Genomic DNA, 18900 nt, shown 5'->3' on the forward strand with positions numbered 1-18900 from the left:
TTTGTTGTTGCGCTTGGGACATTCATTCTTAATACGACCAAATTCACCAAACCCAAAGTATTGTAGAGAATTAGCTTTCTTCTTTGCTTGATCTTCCTTTAGAGTAGCTTTTATAAAGTTGATAAGATTCCTTATGTCACCATTCTTTGGTACAGACATATTATACCTTATCAAGAACAACCTCATTTCCTCATCTCATGAGGAGTAACAATCATCATAATCATTTTTCATTTGAATTATCTTTTGAACCATAGACATTGAGGATTTAAGTTCAATGTTTTTCTTCTCTTTATTCTTTTTACTTTTATTCACCTTTTCTCCATGTCTAGCCAAGCTTTGAGCTCTTGCTCATGCTCCTCCAATTGACCAAAAAGAGTTGCCAAGTCCAAAGTGTTAACAATTTGTGACTTCTTGATGGCGGACACCTTTGGGTTGCAATTCCCTAGTCAAACATCTCAAAAATCTTGTTATAATTTTCAGCATTAGATAAAGTTTTACCAAGTCCAGTGAACTTATTCACAATAAACAAAATTTAATTTCCGATGATATGAATTCATAAATCCGCGTCGAGCGTGATGCAAATTTTAACGGATTTTTGAAAATAAAATACACAAGTATTATATTGAAATACTACAATAATATTGGCAATTTAAAAATATTAATGAGTATTCTTGATTTTATAATATCGACCTTACGTATCAACTACAAATAAACAGATATGTGAGAATGTACGAATCTAGGAATAGTTTAGAGACAAAATTTGTGTCATGAATTAAATTGATTATGTTTAAAAGTAAGTTGAAAGTAAAGTGATTTGTGTTTGGATATATTCATGTAAAAACGAGTTGAACAATAAATTTGAATATAAAAATCAATTTCAGAATTAAAGCATACAAATCTTAGCTTCAACTAGAATCAATTATAGAGATAAAGTCAACTTTAGTCGAAAGCGATCAAACATGTCAAAATCAATTCAACATTTGTAAAATCAATTTTGTCTCCTTCAACATTTGTAGATGAGCCAATATTTATCTTCTAGGTGTAGAATTGATTCTGTTTCTTTCAAGTATAATTAATTTTGGCTAAAAAATTATTTCTATTTGAAGTTGAGATTTATAACTTTTGATTTTAAAATTGATTTTTACATACAAATTTATGGTTTAACTTACCTATACATGAATGTAACCAAACACAAATCACTCTATTGTTAATTCATTATTAGTCATAATCAATTTTTTATAATCAATTAACTTAAAATTATTTCTTGCATGAATCAAACATACACTAAGTGGAAGAAGAGTTTGATTGTGTCAGATCTGCTAAAAAAATGAAGGATATGACATGACAACTTCAATTTTACATTGTTTCCCAAACATAAGTTGTCTAAAATACCAACATAACTTTTTGTCGACAAAAAATTTATAAGACAATAAATTGTTCAATACCATACAAGTTTGTCTAATACTATTCTACTTTGTGAATTGTTGCTCTGTCTCTTGTTTTGTTCATTACTTATTTTTTTACCCGACCAAGAGAAATACTTAGTTTTTTTAAAGCCAAAATAGGAATTAAATTAAAAAAGACAGGAAGTATAAGGCCGGGGGGGACATGTACTTGACCTAGTAAACCACAAAAACAACCCGTAGTGGGTATACAACATATCAGCACATAAGTGGTATAAAAAAGACACGACCTTAAACAATCACTACCATAGACAATCCAACGAACCCACGTGTGGGCACGAAATCGAATTGCAAAAAAACGCGGAGTGAGCATTTAGAGCTTCTAAAAGGCGTATGAATCGTTTGCCAACACAGAAACGATCCAAGTTCCAACAACTCCCTTCTAGACGAAGTAAGCTAAAAGCCCTTTCAGGCTAAACCAACCAACACGAACTGAAGCACGCATAGGTCTTGTTATCACAGTCCACCATCGATTGCAAGAAACAACCGCGACAGATAAAGTCCTTAAGGTACGATAAACAACAACTACCGTAAACACGGAGCGTCTATGTACCTAACTCTTTTGATCACATCAGGGCACAGAGAACCCATCTCAAACCTAGAAAAAACCTGGCTCGAGATTTACGAACCAAACAAGCCGAGATATCCCGCCACCCAACTTCATCTTCCTGTAGCAAAAGAGAAAAACAAAGCAAAAACAGAAAACATCAACAACAAAAAAACCATCGGATACCCACAGTAGCAAACAACCACACCTCACGAACACTCAGACCTTTGAAACACCCACAAATCTGAAGAACTCGTGAACCCCATGAACGACGAAGATGTTGACGAACGAACAGATCAGAGGAGCGAAGATGGAGCCTGAAGGAAGCACTAGATGATAGAGGATGTGACGGTGGTGCAGAGAACAGATCTCGTTGCACCACCACCATCCCATAATCTTCATCGTTGCGTTGAAATTTGGATAAGGGAGAAGGAGGTTGAAGTTTACTGTTTGTGTTTAGAGAGAAGGAGGAGGAAAATTTCTAGAGAGAGAAGGCAGTTCAGCTAAAAAAGTATGAAAAGTATGGGATTCCCTTGTATATGCTATCTAATATGTATATTTTTCAAAATATTTAGTTTGTCACAATCTCAAATTAAAAGTATTTGAGCATACACACATAAATAATAAATTTTAAAGAGAAATAATTAAGCCACATCACTTAATATCATTTTTCTGTTAAATTTTATCAGTTATATATACTTGTTCCGAATTTTATTTAATTTGTGCCTATGTAAGAGTTGCTCACTATCAAACACATCGATTATGGTGACCGAAGAATCGTACAAATTAAAGTGTAAAAAGAAAAACAGAAAGGAGAAGAAAAGAATCTGATTTCATTTCGTTCCAACCGAAACAGAGCAAAAGGTTAAATAAGTAATTACACATCTCCATAACTGAATCATCATCGAATCTCCATTTTCACCCAATTCCCAAAATTAGGGTTTCACATTCTCCCAATTTCACCAATCAATGAAAGAAACCAACGGAAAAAACACTATCGAAAAACCAGATCAAGATCAAAATCAAATTCAAAATCAAGATCTAGGTTTCCATTTCTTAGAATTGAGTCGTAGAAAAGCGAAACTAGATTCAGAAGATTTCGAAGTTGATGATGAAGAGAAAGAGGAATCACCGAGTGAGTTGAATACGATAAATTCATCAGGTGGTTTTGTTGTTGTTGCTACTGATAAGCTTTCGGTGAAGTATACGAGTGTGAATCTTCATGGTCATGATGTTGGTGTTATTCAAGCGAATAAAGTTGCACCGATGAAGAGGATTGTTTATTATTTTGAGATTTTTGTTAAGGATGCTGGTGTTAAAGGGCAGGTTTCGATTGGGTTTACGACGGAGAGTTTTAAGATGAGGAGACAACCTGGGTGAGTGATTCTTTGTTTTGGACAAATCTGTTTTTTATTATTGTTTTGTTGTTTTTGCAATGTTGATAGTAATTTGAGAAAATGGAAATGATTGAATGTAATTAAATGAGTTGGTGTTGTGTGCGTGTCGGACACTAGACACATGTCAGACACTCTGAAGTGTCGGTGTTGTTTTCAATTTTAATTGCAAAATTGGCTAGTGTTTTTGTGGTGTTGAGGCAAATTTGAGATAATGGAAATGATTGAATGTAGCTTAATGTGTTTGTGTTGTGTTTGTGTCAGGCACCGAGACACATCGGTGACACTGATTGATCACGCTTTCAATCTGAAGTGTCGATGCTGTTTTCAAACTTTAATTGCAAAATTGGCTAGTGCTTTTGTGATGTTGAGACAAGTGTGTGAAAATGGAAATGATTGAATGTAACTAAAGGAGTTGGTGTTGTGTTTGTGTCGGGCATTGATCAAGTCTTTAATTTGAAGTGTTGGTGCTATGCAGTTTACAGTGACATTGTGTGAATCTATTGGATGAGGATGTATTTTTAAAAGTATTTTATATTTTATATTTTCATTTCTTGTTTTGAGGGGTAACCTTGGCGCAACTGGTAAAGTTGTTGTCATGTGACTGTAAGGTCACGGGTTCAAGTCCTGGAAACAGCCTCTTGTGTAAAAATAGGGTAAGGCTGCGTACAATACACCAAATGGTGGGACCCCTTCCCGGACCCTGCATATGCGGGAGCTTCAGTGCACCGGGTTGCCCTTTTTTTTTTTATATTTTCATTTCTTGTTTTCACTTTTAATTGAAAATCTGGTTCTGGTTTTTGTGATGTTTACAATATATGAAGCACTGGTACAAATGACACTGTCTGAAGCATCAACTCCGGTTATAATGTGAGAAAGTAGAATTGATTGAATGTAACTACTAACTACATATATTTGTACTGTACTTACTATTATTGTTGTTGTCTGTTTGGTTTGAGAAATTGTTTTCACTTTTAGCTGTAAAACTTGTTTGTGTTTTCACTCTGTTTTGTTTATGCGAATCAATTGGAGGGGAATATATGTTTAAATGTAATTATTATTGTTGTTATTTGATGATAGGTGGGAGGCTAATAGCTGTGGATATCACGGGGATGATGGTTTCCTTTATCGTGGACAGGGTAAAGGGGAAGCTTTTGGTCCAACCTATACCACTGGTGATATAGTTGGTGCTGGAATTAACTATGCTGCTCAGGAATTCTTCTTCACGTAATCCACTTGTTTCTTTACTTTCTCCGTTGAATCCTTTTCGGAACCATTAGGGTCTGTATATAGTTCGAGAATATTTTTTTTGTTCCCCCTTTTATTTTCTTTTCCTGATGTTGTCACTTTTAATTACAAAACTGTCCTATTGTTTTCATTTCATTTCTTGTTTATTTTTGTTGTTTCCTGTTCATAATATTGTGAACAGAAACTGAAATGTATACAGTTCAATATTTTCATTATAATAACTAAAAGGGAAAACAAGAAATGAAGTTGCCAAATGTTTTCAGAAAGTGAGCATGCTGTTTGTTTTTCATGTGGTTGGTTATACAAAATCGTGGATAGTGTACAGTTGCATGTTGACAATCCATTCTTCAATGCACTATTGACTTTATTCTATGATTGATTGTTCTTTTTTGCTTGTTTACACAATTATCCCCATTTGTCTCCTTGATGACAAGATCTTTTTTACTCCTTTTGTTTGTTGCAGTAAAAATGGACAAGTTGTTGGCACAGTTTGTAAAGAAATGAAGGGTCCCCTTTTCCCAACTGTTGCTGTTCATAGCCAGAATGAAGAGTATGTTGTACTTCTGGTTTTTTCCCTTATTTGTTTAATGGATGGCTACATGCTTCTTTATTCAAGTTCTTTATTTATTTTACAGATGTATAGTTAGATATCTATGTTCTGTGTATATGTGTAAAGTAATCTATCAGATTTTAGCAGTCAATTGCATTGAATTTTATTTTAGTATAAAAGTTGTTTTCAAATTTCACAGACTGTTCTTGTAGTTTAAGTTCTGAACACCAAAATGAAGCATCATTCTCTTTTCTCATCTCATAAAACTGAACTAGTGTGTGAATAACATTCGACGACGAAAAATAAATGAGCTAACAGCTAACTCAATGACCGACAATGTTTTGGAGTTAGTTGTACCATTCTTATATACAAGAAAGGTTTGTGGGTTTTACCATCCTCTGATGGTCATTCTGGATTTATAGACTTTTTGAAAAAACCACCTGTCCATAATGTCAACATATTGACCATGCTGAATAAGATTAAGATCCCATTATATCTCTAATTTTTTCCCTTCTATGTAAAAGATCCAAATTTCATAGATCATATTCGAGGAGAGCTAATTTGAGAAACCATTAAGAAAGATATAAAGATTAATGAGTTGAATCGGATTATGGTTTATGATAGAACACTGGCGTAATTTGATCCATGTAGCCGACCCCCCTTAGTGGAATAAGGCTTGGTTGTAGTATATTCAAGGAGTGCTAACATCACATTCTCTAACACACACTTTCTAACACACTAGCTTTTATTGGAAAAATTCACATGGGTCCCATCAAATCTTGCGAGTCCCATATAAATTTGGTGGGACACATAAATTTTGACCAATAAAAGAGTGTGTTGGAAAGTGTGTTAGAGAGTGTGTAGAATCTGAATGTTAATGTCATAATAGATGGGAGGTCTTCATAGTAAATGAAAATTTTAGTGAGGGGACTGGGGAGTGTAATTATTCTTATGTTAAATTTATCTGAGTATGATTCTTCTAGGTTTAACTCCTATCTTCAGCATTTTTATTTATTTATTTTGTGACTTGTCATTTTGATCTTATGCGTACATTTTTAAAACCATGATTTTTTTTTCCTTACTTCCATTTCGATGGTTCTCCAAAGTTCAAACAGTACTTCTGTTTAGTTTCAAATAGCAGCTTCATTTGATCAATAGTTGAAGTGTTTAATCTTGTGTTTCATTTATCTCTAACAGGGTACATGTCAACTTTGGGCAGAAACCATTCACCTTTGACCTAAAGGTGTGAACTTTTTTCCATATGTTGTTTCTCCTTGTGTACATCTTAGTGTATACAGTAGCATGTTACCATACTCTCTATTGCAATTATTGAAATAGGTCAAACCGTTAAATTTTCTTCCAACCCAGTGATTTATTATTGCAAAACTTTGCTTTTCAGCTAGCACCATGGTAAAGTAGATTTCGGTTGTTTTAAAAATTGTCTACTTATTTTATTGCAAAATGTTTCATCACGTGGTATATAATATTTTTTATGCCATTTAATAATTGACCAAGAATCTTATAATTTATGATACTTCTTGATTCAAGATTCAGTGACTGGCATCAGTGATTTGATTCACAATTTGATGACCATGTTGGTTTTCTAGGGCCTCTATTTCACATTTTTAAATTGATTTGTCCTTTTCTTGTTAAAGTTTAATTTCCTTAAAATGAAAAAAATGCCTGTAAGTGTATATGTGAGAGGTTATCCAGTAGCATAAGGGGTTATCCAGTAGCATAAGTGGTTACCATCTGTAGGCCCTGGGAGGATGGTATGTAGAGAACCTTGCCATCCATCCCATGAATCTAAGATCATACAAGGGTTGGATAATAGACTAAATAATTTCAATGTGATTTTCTACAGCCACTATGATCAATGTCCCATAACCTATGAAGCACGGACACTCCTCGGATTAGGCGTGTCCCGGTGTCGGACACGTGTCGTGTCCGACACCGACACGACACCGACACTTGTAATTACACTGGATTATGTGATTTTTTCAAATTTTAAGCTGTGTCGGCGTGTTAGTGTCCGTGTCGTGTCCCGTGTCCGTATCCGTGCATCATAGCCCATAACCCTTTTTGCTTTACAATTCACATGGTTTCTAAAGTCTGTAGGATGCACTTGGCTTCAAGTCTTTCTCATTGTTTCTCTTAAATAGTTATCTTGTTGGTTTAGGAATTTGAAGCACAAGAAAGAATGAAGCAACAAATCAAAACAGAGGAAATTCCTGTGTCACCAAATGCCAGTTATGGGTGAGAAAAAATTACGCTTAAAACTACTTTGTTATTGAACTTTATTTTTATTATATTTTTATTTAGATTAGTTTTTTTATTCAGTTTCAATCATTTTAAGCGTAATGCAAGCTTACTATGAGTTCTAAAGGATCTTATTATTGTAGATTATATTTAGTGTTTGTATCTGTCGTTGGTACTTGGTATGTTGGTAGCAGAGTAATATTACGTAACTCAGGACTAATTCCTTAGGAGCTTATAATGCACATGTTTAAGTGCAGATTTCTTTTTCACTGCACAGATTTTCAATGTTAACATAGCTTCCTGGGTTCTAAATTTAATAAATGAACATAGTTGTCAAAGCGGAAACGCGGCGCGGCGCGGCCACCCCAAAAATTGACGCGGCGCGGTAAGCAGGCGCGACGCGGGCGCTATTACATGACGCGGACACTAAAACTAAATATTATATTATTAATTAAGGACTAAAAAAGTATGAAAAAAATATATTTAGTATTAATATAGATGAGAAATTAAAGATGATTAATTTTTTAGTATTAAATACTATTATAAAATGTATTTAATAATTAATATTAATATAAATGAAGCATATATTTATTATTATTTTTTAACAAATATATTTATTAATTTATTAATATAAATGAAAATTTTATTTTGCGTTCACATTTAGTATTAATACCATTGTTATTTACCATTGTTATTTACTTATTTAAAATCTGTAAGCTAATGTCATTGGGCCTTGCCCAAGGACCCAATCCAATCAAGAATACAATACACTAACCCTAGTTCCCCTACTGTCTTTCTCTCTCCCAGCCGCCACACTTTTTGACAGATCTAACTTTGACTGTAAAAAAAGGACAATGAAGAGAGAGCAGAGAACGGATGAGATTTATCCCTAGATCGTCTTCATCTTGATCATATTAATTCCTAGATCTCTAGATCTCTAATCATTCTTTCACTTCTTCCCCTTCTTCATTTTGACTGTAAAAAAAGGATGATTAACAGAGAACAGAGATGAGATTTTGTGGTTTCTGATGAGATTTTTTTGTTGACCCGCGTTGACCCGCTTTTTGGCCGCCTTGCTCCATGAAAAGCGGCGGCGAAACCTGGTTTTGTTCCGCTTTTGCCTAACGCGCGACTCGGTCGCGTTCTGACGCGCTAGGCTGTTTTCAGCCGCTCCGCGCCGCGATCGCGTCGCGTTTGACCGCTATTGACAACAGAAAAATTAATATCTCAAGGTGTAGTACGATTATGTGGTTCGTAGAACCTCAGTGCTCTTGGTATTTTGATTGTGCTAAAAGTAATATAGTTAAAGCTCTGTTTATGTAATTGTACAAATTGAAGCCTAATCCTGTTTGATGAAATTGCAGTTATCTGTATATAAAATAAACACTAACAAACCATTGTTTCCTAATTCAATTTCTCCTATGGATAAATCAGTTATCAAAAGATTCTAGACTTGTTCAAAATAGTTTGAGTTTATAACATAAAATTATTTCATTTGTAAGAGAGCCCGAGGTTTACCTGCGTGTGTTGAAGTAGATTTACCTTTCTCATCTCAAATTTCTCTTCTGGTGTTTTGCTCCGAAAGTAAGAAATTTTTTAGTGGGGAATGCATTGTGTAACTGGTTTGTTTCAATCTCCACGTGGTTTGAGTTATGTTTTCCTGCCATTTATAATTGTTACCGGAAGGATTAAGATTTTGAAGAAAATGATGGGTTGGATGCAGAAAAGCTAGCACCAGCCACTAGAACATGAAACTGGTTACAGGACTTTAGGTTTCATTATGATGGTTAATTACTGTAGCTGTAGAAAGAAAATGGTAGTATTCATAGGTTTCAGGGGTGTTTATTTAGAAAGCACTGATGCGATACAGGACAGGTCACCAAAAAAATGATGTGATACAGGACACGTATGATAGGCATGCACAAGATAAAATTTTAAAATTACAGTTAGCATGAGTCATTATAGACTCCTAATTGCCATCATTTATCTAATTATCGTGGTTTTCCCATCTATATTAGTTTGTAAGTAAAAAAACTGTGATATACAATTGACAGTATTTGTGAAGTGTCTGACATGTCATGAATACATGTTCGAAATGAATATGACTATTATTTTCAAGTGTTCGTGTTTGCTTTATGGCTTTATATTTCGGTTGCCAACGGTGATCATGAGTGGAGAAAGGAGTAGAATAGACAGTGTACTGCTACTAGCAGTATGTCTCAGATTGAGTACTTTTTATATATGGACTAGGATCAGATCCTAAATTTAGCCGACAAACATAACACAAGAATAAATGATGCACAAAATATAAAACGATTTAAAATGTACATGACTCAGACTGCTTTATTCTCCAAACACAAACCATGGGTTAGACGGTTCTGATTATTGAAATAAGGCAGTTATGTTATATCATATTTTAATTAGGAGGGCAGTTATATATTGTTTCAACTAGTACAGTTATGGTTATGTGTGGCAGTTATGTATTTGTATTATAAATTTGGAAGTTATGGGACAATGGAAAGGGGGAATTCAGTTATTTGGTAAAGGATTGGGAGAGACCCAACTCTCGAATTTCTGGGAAATCTATTGTAATATTAATATTAATTTGTATTTTAGTACCAGTTTCTATCTCCATGACTCAAGTATTTAATGCAGACCCAAAAACTTACTTTATGAAGGTTGATGTTAATCAATTTCACTAGGCTCTGACATTCATGGCTTTTGTGGGAATTAATACTAATATAAGAACGTCATTAATATGTATTAATATTTTTGAATTAACACTGCTTGTCACCAGAATTGTCCGTTCCTACCTGCTACACTATGGCTATGAAGATACATTGAATTCATTTGACGAGGCTAGCAGGAGTACCATTCCTCCTATAAATATAGTGCAAGAAAACGGTATTGATGACCAGGAAACAACATATGCGTTGAATCACAGAAAGACTCTACGGCAGGTACTTATTTTTCTCACAGCTTTTGGGTGTCTTTCTAGAATTGTGATCTATCTATAGTTATGATAGGAAACAAGGGAATGTAGGAGGAACTTAGTTGATATGCTTTACTGAAGTATGTAATTAGACCTCAAATTGAGCCTTTTCCTGGTGTTCATGTTGAATGGGAATGTTATGTCACTAAAAAGGACGAATTTTATAATGTTCAGCTTAGTCCCTAAGTTAACAATTTCTAGCACCAAGTATAAAAGTTAAAATCAATATCATATTCTTGTTATCATATGATTTTGTTGCTTACTTCAAAAACCATTGCCATCATCATGCTCCAACAACCATTTTTGCTTGTAATCATTGTTTCTGGCACTGGTCAGGACTCCTGTGGTGATACTTGCCCCTCTGAAAATATCTTCTATTAAATTTGGAAAGTATGAGCGTTGGTGTTGTTCAGTTTCTGAATGGCATGAATTGTAAATGAATAGGGGAGAGAGGGATATAATGTTTACACTCAAATTAAAATACAGGCAAAAGAGTCCTCTTATAAGGGGAGTCCCAATATCTTGTTAGAAAATTGTCATTACTTGATTAGTTAGGACCGTCGAGTTATACTGTCAGCATCATATCAAGTGCCTATATTGTTATTGATAGGCATTATTGTTGCTGACATTTGTGTTGTTACTGTTATTCTGATATGCTTGCTGCATATAGTTGCTGATTTACGAACTTACACGGCCTTACCTATTTTGTTTCAATGAAGCTAATCAGGGATGGGGAGATTGATGCTGCATTTGGTAAATTGCGTGAATGGTATCCCCAGATTGCTGAGGTGTGCTATCTCAGATTATAATGATTGTCTACAAAGTTGTTTGTATCCTGGTTCTAATTTGACTTCAATTATACTGATTACTAAAATTGAAATTAAATCCACCATGGGGTATTATGCGATCTTTAACTTGTACTAGAAATTGCTTAATGCAAAGTCTTGATAGAGGGAATGTTTGTAGTGATTGTAAGGGTAGCTGTTAGAGTTTTGCTGCACATAAAATTGTTAATTGTTATGTTCTGTTTTAAAGCTGGAACCATAATGTAACGGAGTTAGTGGCGGATCCAGAAATTTCCTTTGGTGGAACCATAATGTAACTTTTTCAAATGACCAAAAAAACTCAATACATAAAAGTTTATATAAATTACAATTATCCTTTACGAGTTTTCATATTCTGAAAAATGTTCAATGATTTTTTCATTGTCAACATTATCAATATGTTACTCTCTCTCTCTCTCTCTCTCTCTCTCTCTCTCTCTCTCTCTCTCTCTCTCTCTCTCTCTCTCTCTCTCCGTGTGTGTGTGTGTGTGTCTATATATATATATATATATATATATATATATATATATATATATATATATATATATATAATCAAACAATCATTTTTAGGAAACTGAAAAGTTAGACTTATGGTGAGTGGGGATATGTCTAAGTTAGTGGATTTAGTTAGTTTTATGGGGGGTGAAAAGATATATAATAGTACTACCAATATATTCTTTTTTTTGTGGGGGTTTGTGCCCCCAACGCACTACAAGTGCATCCGCCCCTTATGGAGGTTATGTCACGCGTTGTTATTATTATCCTCTGATGGTCACTCATTCTGCTTTTATAGTCTTTTTGAAATAACTACCTCTTTCCAAAATGTCAACATATATGGCCATTCTGAATAAGATTAAGATCCAGTTATATCTCCAATTTTTTTTCCCTTTTCTGTAAAAGATCCAACTATCATAGATCAAAGAGGAGTGCTAGCATCACATTCTCTAACACACTTTCTAACACTCTTTTATTGGAAAAACTCACATGGTTCCCACCAAATCATGTGAGTCCCATATAAATTTGGCGGGACCCAATTAAATGCATTGTTAATACTTTGTCTTGGTTTGAGAATCTCATTTCTGAGTAATAACAATCAATTCTGGCTACTGCAGGACAATACATCAGCTATGTGTTTTCTGCTTCATTGCCAAAAATTTATCGAACTAGTTCGGGTATGTTCCTTTCAATATTTGGTTTTATTACTATTGAAATCCTGTCCTATATTCTTGTACATCATTTGTATATCTGCAATTAGAGTTGGCTTAAATGCGTTTTTGGTCCCTTAACTATATTATTGGTATCGCTTTGGTCCCTTAACTAAAAAAAAGATTATTTGAGTATTTTATCTTTATCTCCGTTACCTGTTTTGGTCCCTTCCGTTAAATAAATTCAAAAAAACGTTAGGGTTCATGATCTTCATCACCAACCCAGATTTTGGGACCAAAACGATACCAAATAAATACTTAAGGGACCAAAATAACATTTACATCCAGAAAAAAAAAAACCAATTTTCTTCATGATCTTCCAATTTTTCCATTCAAAAACATCCATTTCAATCCAAACAACCGTATCATTTTCCTTTTGTGAGTTCTTCAATTTCTTCTTATTCTTTACTTCTTCAAACCCCCATGCACACACACACTCTTTCAAAAACTTGAATTTATATTCACACCATGTCAAATAACAACACACCCAATTTCTCAAATCCTCAAAACAGTCACCGTCCTCAACTGGGTCATCCTGGAAATTATCAAAATCAAAACTTTAGAAGAGTTATGCATAATGCTCAAATTTGAAAAAACCTCCTTTAGAAAAACCCATCCTTCAAAAATTCGAAACAGGAGAAGAGTAAGGTTCTGCAGAATGAATTTGAAACAGGAAAAGAGTAAGATTATGCAGAATGAATTCGAAATGGGTGAAAATTAAGGTTCAAAAATCTGGGTTTTTTGGATTTTCTGTGTTTTTTTTTTCTGGATGTAAATTTTATTTTGGTCCCTTAAGTATTTATTTGGTATCGTTTTGGTCCCAAAATCTGGGTTGGTGATGAAGATCATGAACCCTAACGTTTTTCTGAATTTATTTAACGGAAGGGACCAAAACAGGTAACGGAGATAAAGATAAAATACTCAAATAATCTTTTTTTTAGTTAAGGGACCAAAGCGATACCAATAATATAGTTAAGGGACCAAAAACGCATTTAAGCCATTAGAGTTATTTTCCTGTAATATTCTTTATTTTCATTTAATATTAGTAGTAAAGTATGGGTTTAGGCTATTGGTTTGATTGACATTATACATTTTTTCTTGTTAGTTATTGTTACTCATTTAAAATTTGTCCTTTTGTTCACGTAGCTTTATATGTAAGTTGTATAACTTTCAAGACCTTGATATTTGTTCCATGTGATATTTAGGTGGGATCACTGGAGGAGGCTGTCAAATATGGAAGAATAGAATTGTCAAGATTTTTTGGGTTGCCTCTCTTTGAGGATTTAGTTCAGGTGGGTTTTCTTACCGATAATTTGGTACTACTTGTTTCAAAAAAAAATAAAAAATTGGTACTACTATTGATTATTGATTTACTGCTAGTATCTCAAGTTGATACCAAACTCTCATAAGGGGTGTTTAATCTGCTGCTCAAAGCATATAATCATTCTAATCTTGTATCGCAAGGGATAAACATGTGCAATTTCATTTCCATTCAACACATTACTAGTTAAGACTGTCCAAGATCATATCAGAGTTTTGCATGTCTATGTTTCCTGTTGGTATTAATACTTAAATTTAATTCAAGATTCTTTATTCTATTAGGACTGTGTTGCTTTGCTGGCCTATGAACGACCATTGGAATCTGCCGTTGGTTATCTTCTGAAAGACTCGCAGCGCGAAGTTGTAGCCGATGCAGTAAATGCAATGATATTGTCTACAAATCCCAACATAAAAGAAACGAAAAATTGCCTGCACTCCAATCTTGAGAGGTTACTAAGACAGCTCACTGCATGTTACTTAGAGAGACGATCGTTGAGTGGAGAGCAAGGAGAAGCTTTTCAACTTCAAAGAGTGCTTAGCAGTGGTAAAAGAAGCTAGTGCTATATCTCTATTGATCTTCTAACTCTGCTGTTCATATCACCCTTTTTGGTTTTGTAACAATGCCAAATGATCATATTGATCTTCGGGTCTGTATGCTGTGGAGTCCTCCCATCTATGTACATGTTATGTTGACTATCTTTTAAGGGGGTGGGTTGTGTATATGCATGTAAGCTTGTAACTTTTTAATAATCAAAACGATGGAAATTAGAAATTGAACTAGTCATGATTTCAATTTTAGCTGTAAAATATACAAGCTTTTGTTTATGTTTTTGTTGTGCTTCTGTATTCAATTTTAGCTGTAAAATAAAATTGCTACTTATACTCGTTAATTTACTGTGCAAAAAACATGTTTTTATATTAAAAATAAAAACTATTTTTTAAGTAAAGTTGAAAACAGAAATCAAATAGGTCCTCAATTGTTATTTTTTCCTTTAATTCTATAGCATAACATATACAATTTTCCAGATACAGATTCTAATTGATTAACTATCTATCAGTATTCTTTAAAGAAAACTACATGAGTGATACAGCATATGGAAAAAATAATGATAAAAATATCAATAGTGATAGCAGAAACAGCTTGATCACTAAGCTTCATATTCTTCCCACCAAGACGATCAACCATGTCTGGAACAGGTTCATAATTCTTCAAGGCTACCTCATAAGGATCCTCTAATTTTATTTTCAGTTTCTCTTGTTGGCGACTTGCAACTTCTTGAGCAAGGGTCCAATCATAGAATCTTCTACTTTCTTCATTGCTCAGAACAGTGTAAACTTCTTTTAATTTCATGAATTTTTCTGAGGCTGTTTTTAGAGGGAGTGAAGTTGTGTCTGGATGATACTCCTTTGAAAGTTTCCTGAATGCTACTTTGATTGCTTCTACATCAGCTTCTGGTGATATTCCTAAGAATCTGCACAAATATTCCATTATTCAGTAACTCTTGTCATTTAAATAAACAAGTTTTCTCATGATACAAATCTCTGGTAACTAGTAAGTTGGCAACTTATGCACCAGTTTTTCTTTTTTTAAAACGAAAAGAAAATTCTCATGTTACCTGAAGAAAAACAGAATTTAATAATAGTATCTTGACTAAACTTAAGTTTAAATGAACTTCATTCTGAAAAAATCAGTTTACAATGCAACAAACTCTTAATATTTTTATCTTAACCCAAAACATGTACCGATTATGTCAGAGTTTGATCAAAAAGGAAGTAAAGTCCGACTAATAGTTGTTTTAGTCTTTTAGCCAACAATTGAACTCAAGTCGTATCCAAACTATTCAACATTAGCTGAAATGCTTTAGTTATACTTAGTGCTCTTTTGGTTTAGCCGGTGGTTTTTATAAAATCACGGTAAATTTTCACGTTTTTACAAAAGCTTGCTTTTGTAGCTTCGGGATTTTCACGTATAGCTTGCCTCGGGACGTGATATTTGCCTTGTAAAAGCTAGTCCAAACACATACTTATACGAACTTTAGTTTAAAATTGAATTTCAAGGCAAAATTCAGTTTACAATCGGACCTAATAGAAAATCGAAGTGGTTTTTGGTGTTTTATACTTTTTGTAGGAAACGGTTATAAAGAAACTCACTCATAATGAGAACCTTGAAAATTGAGCAAATCAGCAAAGTCTTCACCCAAAAGCTTCTTAGGTTTCTCCTCTGCATTTGTTTGTTGCTGTTTGGTGCTACCTCCAATCCAACCTTCATCATCATTCTCCCAATGGATTCTTGTGTCAACTCCAGGTGGTGCTTTTTGTGGTCCTTGAGTGTCCTTAGTAGAAGCATGAACTTGCAAACTGTAGTGAGAGTTTGAGGTTGTTGTTATCCTAAAAAATCTTATTCTTCTTATTGTTTTGGTGTTTCCTAAGATTGGATTGAATAGTAGAATTTGTGGAGAAGGTGTTGCTGTTGAAGCCATGAGGGTGGAACAAAAGAAATAGTTATGGTTAGATTTTGGAATGCTCAGGTTCAATACATGCCCCATGTTCTGTTATGATATTTTGTGGTTCACAATAAATCTGGGACATGGAATTTGTAATATTAATTTTAATTAATCAAAGACGAATTATTTAACTATATTCCAATATATGTGGACATATATTTTTTGATTAATTTTTAAAAAAAAAGTTAAAATGAAATATATTAACCAAAACTTAGTCTCACAAGCACAAGGAGTGCCACAGAAGAACTAAGGTAGAAGAAATATTTGTTACACTAGATTAACAATGGAAGAAAAAAAAAAGCGATATAGCCATAATGTAGACACGCTTAAAATACAAAAGTTAAAATAAATTAAGTGATAACTTCCAAACATAAAAGGGGATTAAACCACCACATGTGATAACTAAAAACATAATTAGGATGATTTGCTTTCAACCAACAGAAGGATTGAAACTTAATTTTATCTATAAGTTGAATGATTGAATTCCTCTTTTGTTGAAAAACACTAGCATTCCTGTCACGCCAGATAATTCAAACACAAGAAAGCCAAATTAAATAAAATGCAGAACAAATGTTTTTTGAGAAGCCACCTAACGATCAGAAAAGAAGCATGTGATCCTTTACTCGAGCTGGTTTAGCTGAAACCACTTCGAGCCAATTATAAATTTCATACCAAATTTGTCCAAAATAGTCACTGGTCAAAAACAGATGATCATAATCCTCTTGTGAGCCGCATCCTCCTGAGCAAAAAAATGTATTTGGTTGAAGGACCATTCGTCTGATTAAGTTATCGGTTGTTGGAACACAATTTTGCAAAAGACGCTATACAAAGATGTTGACTTTTAGAGGAACCTCCTAGTGCCAAATAAAGAGTATTATGATCATTGTTTGAAGCTTGATCCCTTGATGTCAAAAAGTTGTAGACATTATTAACATTGTATTTTGAAGAGGAATGAAGTTGTCAAATCCACATGTCATTATCAGCCTGCAAAACAATTGGTATCAAATTGCTATTTCCAAGTAATAAGTAATAAGCTATTTCAATTGCTAAAACTGCTAATTTGATTTGATTAACGAAAACATGTCTGCCACAATTGCTAATATGATTAATTACAGGAATTATTTATCAAGTATTAAGCTGTTTAGATATTGACAAGTTGGTCTATATACTTTTATTTTTGGTTGACATTAGCCTGTTTGGATAAACAACTTATTAATTTGCAGCTTATAGGCTATAGCACAAGCGCTCATCATGGTAAACACTTATGTATAAGTTTGTATAAACTATTTTTATAACAAAAGATAAAATAACTTTAGATTATTTTTATATATACTATAAATTATTTTTATAAGCTATATTTGAGAACTTATGAAAACAAGTTGAGAACAACTTCATAAATTCTTCGAAACAGTTTCAATATTGAAGCCAAAAAATAATGAAATATTAAAACATAAAGCATGAAATATAAGCCTATAATCGTTGTATTTTTAATATTACAATTTATTATAATTTCTTCCCACAAATATTACAAAATAATTATTGAAATTCAGAAGAGTAATCTTTGTTGTGTACGTGAATGGACATTCACATAACATCCATATTACAATTTACAAATAAGTGTTCCATACGCTTTTAAATTGTACATCCAGTTGATGCAAGGAAATAATTTAAACCTATAGTTTTAAATAATTATAAGGGCAAATTCACATCACAAGATATTCAAAGGAGTGATCTTTGTGTATGTGAACAAGATATTCACATCACAAATATATTTCATTTAGCAGTACAAATAGGAGTTCCATCTGCTTCATAAAGTACACATCCAGTTGATGCAATGCAACAATTGCATGCTGGATCGAGGTGTTTATCACCTGTATATGGGCAAGTCATATATGCAACTGTATCATAGCAATATTGAGGGCAAATTTTTTGTGCATAGACATTTTTCAGGTTGCCTCCTAAAAGAATTGCACCTGGGATCATAAACAAGTAAGTCAGATAGATATTTTTTTATATATATAATTTGAACAAATTATTTTTATTTTCATAGAAGAAAAGAGACTCAAATTAGCAATCTCACCAAAGCTTAATTAGGTAATTTCATATTGGGCCCCTATTAAAGTACAAGGGAAGTACTTAAAAGAACCAATTGTTTCAAACTTAATTGATAATTGCTTTCTCCCTTTTAAAATTGTTCATTCCCTTAATAATGTCCGGCGTAAGTTAACTCACGCTTGACATTTTTCAGCGTGAGTTAACGCTCGGCTTTTTAGATCGGTGAATGAATAAAAGCAAAAGAGAGAAGAGCAATTGTCAACTTAATTAGGTATGGATTTAAGTTAGCCTATTTGTCCACGATTTATATCTCAGCCTGTCTTGAGCTCGTGTTTATGTTACATCAACCTTAATTACTTAAACCAAACAATTGAGTCCAATTGATTAACGAGTTTCACCAATGACGAATCATTCGGAAGAAACCGAATTTGATTCTTGGATGAAGCAATTCTTGGTCAGACTATCTTTACCTCAAGGATAAACTCTGAAATACTAGGGTCATTTTTCCCTAAAAACCGAAGGGTTAACGCAGAAAAAAC

The 18900-nt window shown here is 33.5% G+C and overlaps 2 protein-coding genes across 3 annotated transcripts; one reads left to right on the forward strand and one right to left on the reverse strand.

Moving 5' to 3' along the window:
• The first annotated feature begins 2910 nt into the window (after positions 1–2910).
• RANBPM (SPla/RYanodine receptor (SPRY) domain-containing protein) lies at positions 2911–14690 on the forward strand. Of its 2 annotated transcripts, XM_085700898.1 has the most exons (10): positions 2911–3386; positions 4485–4631; positions 5116–5202; positions 6400–6445; positions 7382–7458; positions 10259–10421; positions 11173–11241; positions 12390–12449; positions 13688–13774; positions 14085–14690. In XM_085700898.1, exons 1-10 carry the CDS (start codon positions 2980–2982, stop codon positions 14358–14360), a joined length of 1419 nt encoding a protein of 472 aa, XP_085557024.1. In that variant the 5' UTR covers positions 2911–2979; the 3' UTR covers positions 14361–14690. The 2 variants fall into 2 exon arrangements, with proteins under 2 accessions (XP_085557024.1, XP_085557025.1); XM_085700899.1 differs by lacking the exon at positions 11173–11241.
• A 78-nt stretch (positions 14691–14768) lies between these two features.
• NDHT (Chaperone DnaJ-domain superfamily protein) lies at positions 14769–16363 on the reverse strand. Its single transcript, XM_085700900.1, has 2 exons — positions 15954–16363; positions 14769–15274 (listed from the first exon to the last, which is right to left on the reverse strand). The coding sequence occupies exons 1-2, from the start codon at positions 16346–16348 to the stop codon at positions 14857–14859; spliced, it is 813 nt and encodes a 270-aa protein (XP_085557026.1). The 5' UTR covers positions 16349–16363; the 3' UTR covers positions 14769–14856.
• Between the last annotated feature and the right edge of the window lie 2537 nt (positions 16364–18900).

Source organism: Medicago sativa, chromosome 4 (assembly GCF_051527215.1).
Source record: "Medicago sativa cultivar Bolivia chromosome 4, Bolivia_mono, whole genome shotgun sequence".
Lineage (NCBI taxonomy): Eukaryota > Viridiplantae > Streptophyta > Magnoliopsida > Fabales > Fabaceae > Medicago > Medicago sativa.